The sequence below is a fragment of the Mesocricetus auratus genome, unplaced genomic scaffold (assembly GCF_017639785.1).
Source record: "Mesocricetus auratus isolate SY011 unplaced genomic scaffold, BCM_Maur_2.0 Super-Scaffold_100007, whole genome shotgun sequence".
NCBI classification, from domain to species: Eukaryota; Metazoa; Chordata; class Mammalia; order Rodentia; family Cricetidae; genus Mesocricetus; species Mesocricetus auratus.
Window position 1 is genome coordinate 74,199,608 of NW_024429191.1, and position 9,302 is coordinate 74,208,909.

Below are 9,302 nucleotides of genomic sequence, written 5' to 3' on the forward strand. Positions count from 1 at the left end.
TGTGTTCAGGAGTCTGCAGAGGTTAGAAGAGGAGGTGCTGGATCCCCTGAAACTGGATTTACAGATGATTGTGAGCTGTCATGTGTGTGCAGGGAACTGAGCCTCGTCCTCTGTAAGAAGTGTTCTGAACTGGTGGACCACCTCTCCATCCCTGATCCCTTTTTAAAAAAAGTTTTAAAAAATCACATTTATTCATCTCTGTGTGTGTGCATGTGTGCGTGCGTGTGCGTGTGTGTGTGTGTGTGTGTGTGTACCTATGTAAGGAACAGATGTGGAGGGCAGAAGACAGCTTGTGAGTCACAGATACTGGACACAGATGGCCAAGCTCAGCAGGAAGTGCTCTCACTCACTCAGCTCCCTTGCCAGTCAGTCCCTTGATCAGGTTTTGATAAGTTTTCCAAAGTATATATTTTGGTCAAAAATATCACATTTGCCCAGGTATTGTGGATCATTCATGCCCTTAATCCCAGAAAAAAAAAATAAAACAAAAACAAACAAAAAAAACCCACAAAAAAACCAAAATAACCACTCACACCAAAAAACCATCCCCAAGGCTGGGCGTTGGTGGCGTACGCCTTTAATCCCAGCACTCGGGAGGCAGAGACAGGTGGATCACTGTGAGTTCGAGACCAGCCTGGACTACAGAGTGAGTTCCAGAACAGGCTCCAAAACAATACAGAAACCCTGTCTCGAAAAAACCATTATAGAGGGTTTGAGACACCCTATGGGTGCTGCGATTTGAACCCGGGTCCTCTGGGAGAGCAGCCAGTCTCTCTCTCTCTCTCTCTCTCTCTCTCTCTCTCTCTCTCTCTCTCTCGTTTTAGACAGGGTCTTGTAGGCACTGTTTCTGTTCCACCTGGTCCCACAGATGTTTAGCCCCAAATAAACACAGGGATTTATATTACTTATTAAAGTATTTGGTTGATGGCTTAGGCTTCTTGTTGGCTACCTCTCTTAATTATTAACCCATTTCTATTAATCTAAGTATTTCCACATGGTCTTGCTCCCTCTGCAGTTACATGGTGTCTGCTCTGGCCACTTCTTTCTGCATCTCTCCCTAGAATTCTCATTTTGTAGCCCTCCCTATCTTTCCTGCCTGGCTACTGGCCAATCAGTTTTTTATTCATCAACCAATAAGAGGAACATATATACAGAAGGACATCTGCCATCAGGGTCTAATTATGTAGCTCAGGTGGTCTCAGAACTCCACTATGTAGACAAGACTGGCCTAGACCTCCCAGAGATCTGCCTGCCTCTGCCTTTCCATTCTGGGATTAAAAGACATGTTCCACCATGCCTGGCCATTTCCTTATTTTATCTTATTTGTATGTGTGTTTTCTTTACATTCATGTCTGTGCACCATGTGTGTGCCTAGTGCCTTCCAGAGGCAAGAAGAGGGCATTGGATCCCCTGTAAATGAAATTATGGACCTTTGTGAGCTGATACATGGGTTCTGGAAATTGAATACAGCCAGTGCTCTTATTGGAGAGATAACTAGTGAGTCATCTCTCCAGACATTTTCTTTTATTATTATTATTAGTTTTTTTTTGTGAGACAGGGTTTCTCTATGTAGCCCTAGCTGTCCTGGAACAAGCTCTGTAGACCAGGCTGGTCTCCAACTCATAGAGATCTGCCTGCCTCTGCCTCCCGAGTGCTGGGATTAAAGGTTTGTGCCACTACTGCTTGGCTCCTATTATTATTATTAGTATCATTATTATTGGTGTTTTAAGACAGGGTGTCTTTGTATAACAGCCCTGGCTGTCCTGGAACTCACTTTGTCTCCTTTTATTATTATTTTTTCATAGTACTGTGAATTGAACCCAGCGCCTCATGCATATTAGGCAAGTGCTCTACCACTACACTATATTCTCACCTGTGGATAAGCTAATCAAGCAGAAAAGTATTTTAAGTCTTCACAACATGCAAAGCTGCTCTTTCAGAATAACCTCAATGTTATTTGATTGTGTGGCCACCCAGTCATTCACTCCAGATACATGTTCAGTCTGCATCCTTCTAAACTCTTTAAACCCACCCCTCAAAAGGACAGTTTCTAAGACAAATAGATACCACCAAGAAAGGAACAACGCCACACTCACTAGAAAATGTTCATTAAATATTTGGAAAATCAAGAATTTCTTTTCTGGCTGGGCGTTGGTGGTGCACGCCTTTAATCCCAGCACTCGGGAGGCAGAGGCAAGCGGATCTCTGTGAGTTCGAGACCATCCTGGACTACCAAGCGAGTTCCAGGACAGCCTCCAAAGCCACAGAGAAACCCTGTCTCGAAAAAAACCAAAAAAAAAAAAAAAAAAAAAAAAAAGAATTTCTTTTCTAATGTGCAAACTCAAACCTTTCTGCTGCAATTTTTATCCAGCCAGGTTCTTTGTTAAGTGTTAGACTTCAATTTTAAAAACAAAAACCGAAAATAATACAAAACAAAAATTGCTTCAGCTTAGAAGAAAATAGTCTGTCTAAATAGGGCCAACCCTCTCCATTTTCAATGTAATTTGCATATGATGCAATGCATATTGTGTAATATATGGTGATATGTTACATAAAAGGATAGAGTGTGTGCTGTTCTTCTATCTCCTATTTCCATATTTTAATATGCTAGTCATATTAAAAAGCAGAAGACTGACTCATACTATTTCAGAGTGTGCATGTAATGTTATTATCACACATCTATGGAATTCTCTATGGTTGATATTTTCTTGTTTGCTTTAATCCTCCTAACACTGCATCAGGGGAAGTCATATTAAACCCATTCTTCTTCTTTGGGGCTGAGACTTAGAGAAGTCAAGGAACTTGTCCTCATATTTAAAAATGGCCAAGCAGGGACTTGAACCCAAGTATCCCAGACTGGAGTCTAGGACTCATCGCTCCACAGCATTGTAGCACCAACCACCTAAAGTCTCAGTGGGATTAATGACATTTGAATCATTTTACAACCCAAGAAACAATAGTGCATCCGTATTGCATCGGTTCTCCTGCAACAGCAAGACGCTGTTTCCTACAGAGGGAAAATGATAACCTGATTACATATTCTTCCTATTCTGAAGTGCCGGCCTGTGATCTTGAGATTTTGCCTCTCACAATTTGGGCTGGGGTGAGCTTACAGATGCGCTTGGGGCCTTAATGATAGAATCCTAAGACAGATTTCGCCAACTCCCCCTGCTTTTTACTTAAGCAGCTTCTTCAACAAGGACCAAAATCTGAGATGTAAACTTTTTTTTTTTTTTTTTTGAGACAGGGTTTCTCTGTGGCTTTGGAGGCTGTCCTGGAACTAGCTTTTGCAGACCAGACTGGCCTGGAACTCACAGAGATCCACCTGCCTCTGCCTCCCAAGTGCTGGGATTAAAGGCGTGCGCCACCAACGCCCGGCTGAGATGTAAACTTTTAACACATTCTTCTTCTGTTGGACTGACTCCCACGTCTATATTCTCAGCATTAGGACCAGTGCTCTCAATGAATTCTAGGCCAGGCATATTAGGACACCCGCAAGACCAGCACTAGAGAGGCAGAGACTAGAAGATCAGGAGTTCAAGGCCATCTTCAGTTACATAGGAAACTCAAGGCCAACTTGGGCTACAGAAGAGTCTGTCTTATAAACAAAACAACAACAATAACGATAACAACAAGAACAAAGGATAATTTCAGATCTAAACATGCCCACGTTTTATATATGTCTAAGCACATCATACGTTTGTAGGAAATCAACTTTATTTCGTTTTGGGGCTTGGATCTACTCAGACTCTCAGGTGAATTTCAGTAGATCACTTAGAAAATTCTATACTCCATGGGTTACTCCAGCCAGTGAAACTATGAAAGAGAATTGGGATCCAGGGGGATTGAACTGCTAGGTTTCCAGTTCTTTCTGCCTGAATTTCAAGAGCCAGCAGGAGTTTAGGAGCACTGAGGGTTTTGTTTGCTTTTCTGTTTCTTTGTTTGAGACAGGCTTTCCTTACACGGCCTTGGCTGTCCAGAAACTTGCTGTGTAGATCAGGCTGTCCTTGAACTCACAGAGATCCATCTTTTTCTGTTTGAAAGTGCCGGGAGTAAAGACCTGTGCCCCACACTTGGTACTTTTGCAAGGTTTTAATGTACTTGCTATCAGAAAGAAGAGTGGCAAGGGAGGCTGAGCTAGACAGCACACCACATCTAGAGAAGTGAGGCCCAGACACCAGACAGTCTCTGCCATTGAATTTGACCCAGCCTTTTTTTCTTTCTGTCATTAATAACTGACTATAGGTGATATTGACTTCAATGATTACAGGGGAAATGTATTTTCCCAACTCCCAACTTCCAGACAAATACATGCAGTTTATTAAGCACCTTTGGAATTTACTTCTTCCTTTAGACTCCAAATTGGTTCCTAAACTAGGTCAATGGATTGGGAGAGAAAGCTCCTCCTGGGATGAGGGAAAGGCAGGGAGTGAAGCAGGACAGTCATGCCACACGTGGGCCTAACTCAGGTTCAGGGATGATGCCTAGTCCTCAGACTCAAGGGTCCCATCCTCCATGGAGAGCATTTTCAAACAGGAGGAAAAGCTGGAAGGAAACTACAGTGTTGCCCGCTCCCCACCCCCAAGCGTGAATGAAATAGAAAAAGACCTGTCCCCTCCCACCTCAATAATCATTTTTCAAGCTTCAGGCCTCTGCAGGCCACCCATCTCATCTCCATTTTCCTTTTCTTTGTCTGCACACATCCCTTTGGCAAGTAAACAACCTCTGCTTTCCCCACCCCTTCCCCTCTCATCTTTCTTGAAGAAGTACTTAACTAGTTGGTCCCTACCCTGCCCCACCTGTGGGGAGGTCTAAAACAGAACACAGGGGAAGAGGGAATGGGGTGAAGAATCAAAGATGTGTTTTGAGCTCTTTCTCCTTGAGGGCTTAGCAAGACTCACAGCTGCCAGGGAAAGGAAGGCGGTGACTCTGATGATGCAGACGGAGGAGGGGGGGGGGTGACGAGAGAGCCAGACCAGGGCCACTGGGGGGATGGGAGCCAGCAAGGTAGAGAAACACAGATGGAGACTAGGCTGGGGGGCCTTGAAGACAGGAATGCATGCCTGGTTTTTTTAGGATAAGGAAACCTGAGAGGTTTCAAAGGTTGCTCCAGACTCATCCCACCTGCTTGGGCTTCCTCCCCTGAGCACCAGTGTATACTGAGAGCCTTCCCTGAACTCTTGCCCTCCTGGACTTGCCCTAGCTCAGGCCCCAGGCCTGTGGCCAGGCAGACACTCTGACAGGTTACAAATGAGAGTGGGTGTTGGATTCTTGTCCTTAGAGTCCGGAGGAGGAGAATCAATGGGCTCTAGCCAAGAGCTTCTCTTCTAATCCCAACCTGCCTCTAAGACTCTGAGCAAGGCACTTCCTGTTTCCCTCCCCCAATTTTAACCCAACAGGCAGAAAAAAAGGTGAAGTCCCACTTCTAAGCCTTAGTTTAGAAGTCAGGCATCAACAGCTCTGCATCAATTCTCCCATTCTCCAAGCAAAGTAAACTCAGCTATTCTAGAACATTCAAGGAAAATTTGGGTAATCATTAATGCTCAACTAGCATTGGATTTATGGATTTGAGTCTTGAAATTGAAAAAAAAAACTTTCAGGGAGACTGAAGATGAGAGAGAGAGAGAGAGAGAGAGAGAGAGAGAGAGAGAGAGAGAGAGAGAGAAGGAAACCAGAGGAATGCAGGGTCTTTACTAGTTTTAAACACGTTTGAACAGAGAATAAAAATTCCCTTCCTCCTCTTCCCCCTGTAAACATCACCTGGTTCTGCTAGTTGCTGCTCTCTGGAGAGATATAGGGAGTTATTTAAGTCTGAATGAGTGAGCCAGCTACAGCTATGGATGGCTAGAGAGAGGATAAATACATCTAGAGAGATGAGTTGATGGATAGGTAGGGAACAAATATAAATATGGAGAGAGATGGACGAACAAAAAGATGAATTGAGACAGAGAGAATATAAAGAGAGGCTGAGGGAGAGAAATGGATGTGTGAATGAGGAGAGAGCGTTTATGCAGAGAGACGGAGAGACAGGAACGGGGCGTTTCTCATCTTCCTACTCAGGTTTCTGAGGTCCTTGCTGCTCCCCTTGAAATGCCATCTTCCCATCCCTTGATTCCTAATGAATTCTTCTGGATTTTAGAGCCTGGCTCACACCCTGAGGTGTTTTTACAGCCTCCCTCCCTTCCTAGTCATCCTTTTGTCCCAAGATAACATACCTCACCAGGCTGCCCTAGCCAGTCATCCCAAGACAAACTGGGAGAAGGAAATATGGAATGGGGGTTCTGGGCAAAGCCAGGAGCCTGGCTCTCCCAATCTCTGGCTCTACTGCCTTGGGTGGGGGTAGGCTTCTTCCAGTGGAGAAAAGAGTGAGGGGCAGCTGGGTTGAATTTGTCCAAATCTAATAATCCAGGGACCCATTGAAGGCCTTGGGGGTTGGGAGGGGAGTAAAGTCTTGAATATTCTTCTAACTTCTCCCCCCTCTCCCTCTGGTCCCTTCTTTCCAAAAAGTCTTTGAAGAAAGATGTTTTTGACGCTTCCATGTCGCTCTCAGATGGATGGGCTGAGAGTGATTGAAGTGTCTTTGTCATGCTAATGCTTGGGGGGTGATGGATGGGCGCTGGGGCTGCCAAACTCTGGCCCGCTTAGCCCATTGGCCTGAGAGAGATCACATGTGCCCCCCCACCCCCACTCCCTATCCCCTTCCTAGGGGAGCGCTGGCCGGAGCAAGCGGGCCCAGGCCATGGACTCAATCCTCAGAGCTGTGACATACTGCCTAAAGGTTGTAGGGCAAGAGGGTGTCTCCCCCAAACTGCCGGACCCTCCTTCGGCCTCTACATGGACTATAATAGGATGAATTCCTTCTTAGAGTACCCACTTTGTAATCGGGGACCCAGCGCCTACAGCTCCCCAACCTCCTTTTCCCCCAGTTCAGCTCCAGCGGTTGACAGCTACGCTGGGGAGAGCCGCTATGGTGGAGGGCTGCCCAGCCCAGCGCTCCAACAAGACTCGGGGTATCCTGTCCAGCAGCCGCCTTCATCCCTGGGGGTGTCCTTTCCCAGCTCCGCTCCCTCGGGGTACGCCCCAGCGGCCTGCAACTCCAGCTATGGGCCTTCTCAGTATTATCCTGTGGGTCAGTCGGAAGGAGATGGAAGCTATTTTCATCCATCGAGCTACGGAGCCCAGCTAGGGGCTTTGCCAGACAGCTACGGAGCGGGTGGAGTCGGTCCAGGGCCATATCCTCCGCCGCAGCCCCCTTACGGAACTGAACAGACGGCAAACTTTGCACCAGCCTACGACCTCCTCTCTGAGGACAAGGAATCATCATGCTCTTCAGAACCCAGCAATCTCACCCCCCGGACCTTCGACTGGATGAAGGTCAAGAGAAACCCACCTAAGACAGGTAGGGCTCAGTGTGGTCACTTCCTCTCCTTGGCCCAGGCATGCACAGAGGGGCCAGGGTCAGGGCATCCCTTCAGAGGCTTTGGTATTGGCAGGTAAGTACTTTCCGATCTTAGGTCAGCTGAGATTTCCCCATCGAGTAAATTTGGGGCCACCTCCTTAAGGAGGTCTCCACAATGTACTTACTTCCTTGTTTGGAGGCAGGAACTCACGTTTCTGTCTGAAGGTGAGTATGGGTGGGAGCCTGGTTCTAGATTTGGAAATTGCTAATGGAGGGTGTGTGTTGTGCTGCACAGGGACTTAAGTTGGGTAGAATGATGAATGAGGATACAGAGTGGACTGGGAGGAGTGGAGGGGAGGGAGAAAGAGGTGAGAGAACTGACGTGGCTTTTCTCCCCGCCCCGCCCCTAGCGAAGGTGTCGGAGCTAGGACTGGGCGCTCCCGGCGGCCTCCGCACAAACTTCACCACGCGCCAGCTGACCGAGCTGGAGAAGGAATTTCATTTCAACAAATACCTGAGCCGTGCGCGGAGGGTGGAGATCGCCGCCACCCTGGAGCTCAATGAAACGCAGGTGAAGATCTGGTTCCAGAACCGGCGCATGAAGCAGAAGAAGCGAGAGCGAGAGGGGGGCAGGGTGCCTACAGCACCTTTAGGCTGCCCCAAGGAAGCGACTGGAGATGTCTCCGACCAGTCCACGTGCACCTCCCCGGAAGCCTCGCCCAGCTCCATCACCTCCTGAATTGAACTATCTGGCTTCCACAGCTGGACCCAGTCCTCTGGTAGACTCTCCCAAACTTCACAGCCCTGGTGATCCTCCTCAGGGCGGAGGAACCAGTTTAGAGCCGCCTAGGAAACTGGGCAGGAGTGGGGAAACATTTTTTTTTCTCAGATCTGGGGGTGGAGGGATGACTGACAGCTGGGGATCCTACAAGTCTTGGGACCTGGGGAGTACCCAACCATTAAAGTGGTGGAGGGAAGGTCTTTTGGCTTTGATCTAGATATTGGCTCAATGTCAACACCCCAGTGGGGGTAGGAGCCAGCCCATCCTGGTTTCTCCTTTCCCTTCCCACTCAGTTCAGTGCCTTTGAGCTTGGAGAATTCTCTTTGAGCACGCTTACCCCAACTTCCCTTCCTAGGCCTGGATAGAGAGAATCCTCGGGATGTTCCTGCGAAGGATGTGTCTGAGCACAGGCATATTACCAACAATCTTTAATTTTAATCCTTAATCCAGCCAATTTACCGCAGACCTCACAATAGCACCGACTGCCTTGTGATATACCAAAAAACCCCACCCCAAGCAATCCCACAAGCCCTAGCCTGGCACATTTCTATTGCACTAAAGTGGCCTTCAGAGGCTGTTTTGTGAGACTGGCCTCTTCCCATTGGCAGCTCCATCACTGAATCACCAAAGTGTTTTGGAACTTGGCCCTACAGAGATTTCTGGAGCATCATCCCAAGGACTGACTAAGAAAGGGTGGACACTATCCCCTCCTCTCCCCTATTTATTGCCTCTGGAACCCTCCCATTTTCTTTCCCATAAGCCTCCCTATCCCTAGGGCAGTCTGGGCAGGTCTAGGAATGGTGACTGAGTTTCCAGCAGATTTGAGCATTTCTCTGAACCTTGGAGACAGCAGAAAAGCCTTTGGAGTTTCTGGAAAACTAAGCCCCAAGCAAGCCAGGTTCTCTTTGTATCTGCAGCTACCTCATTTCAATAAAGTCTGTTTCTCTCTTTCTTTCTGCTTCTGCTTCTCCATGCTTGGGCTGGAGGAGGCTGTGAACTTCTACCAGCCCATTGACTGGTCGGGCCAGGAAAAGTTGAAATAATGAGGACTGACATAGCCCCAACCAAGGCAGAAGTGGGCCCCAGACACCTAGTAGTATGCTTGGGAGAGCCCAGAAGCAC

General features: G+C 47.4%; 1 protein-coding gene across 1 annotated transcript; it reads left to right on the top strand.

The window, feature by feature from the left end:
* Positions 1-6,834: 6,834 nt before the first annotated feature.
* Positions 6,835-9,082, top strand: Hoxb1 (homeobox B1). The gene is made up of 2 exons (XM_005075887.3): positions 6,835-7,399; positions 7,810-9,082. The coding sequence occupies exons 1-2, from the start codon at positions 6,835-6,837 to the stop codon at positions 8,136-8,138; spliced, it is 894 nt and encodes a 297-aa protein (XP_005075944.1). The 3' UTR covers positions 8,139-9,082.
* Positions 9,083-9,302: the final 220 nt, after the last annotated feature.

Excerpts from the sequence above, each read along its gene's own strand:
- Hoxb1 (XM_005075887.3), top strand. The coding sequence starts at position 6,835 with ATGGACTATAATAGGATGAATTCCTTCTTAGAGTACCCACTTTGTAAT. Across the intron at positions 7,400-7,809 it reads GAGAAACCCACCTAAGACAG|CGAAGGTGTCGGAGCTAGGA; the intron begins GTAGGGCTCAGT and ends CCCCGCCCCTAG.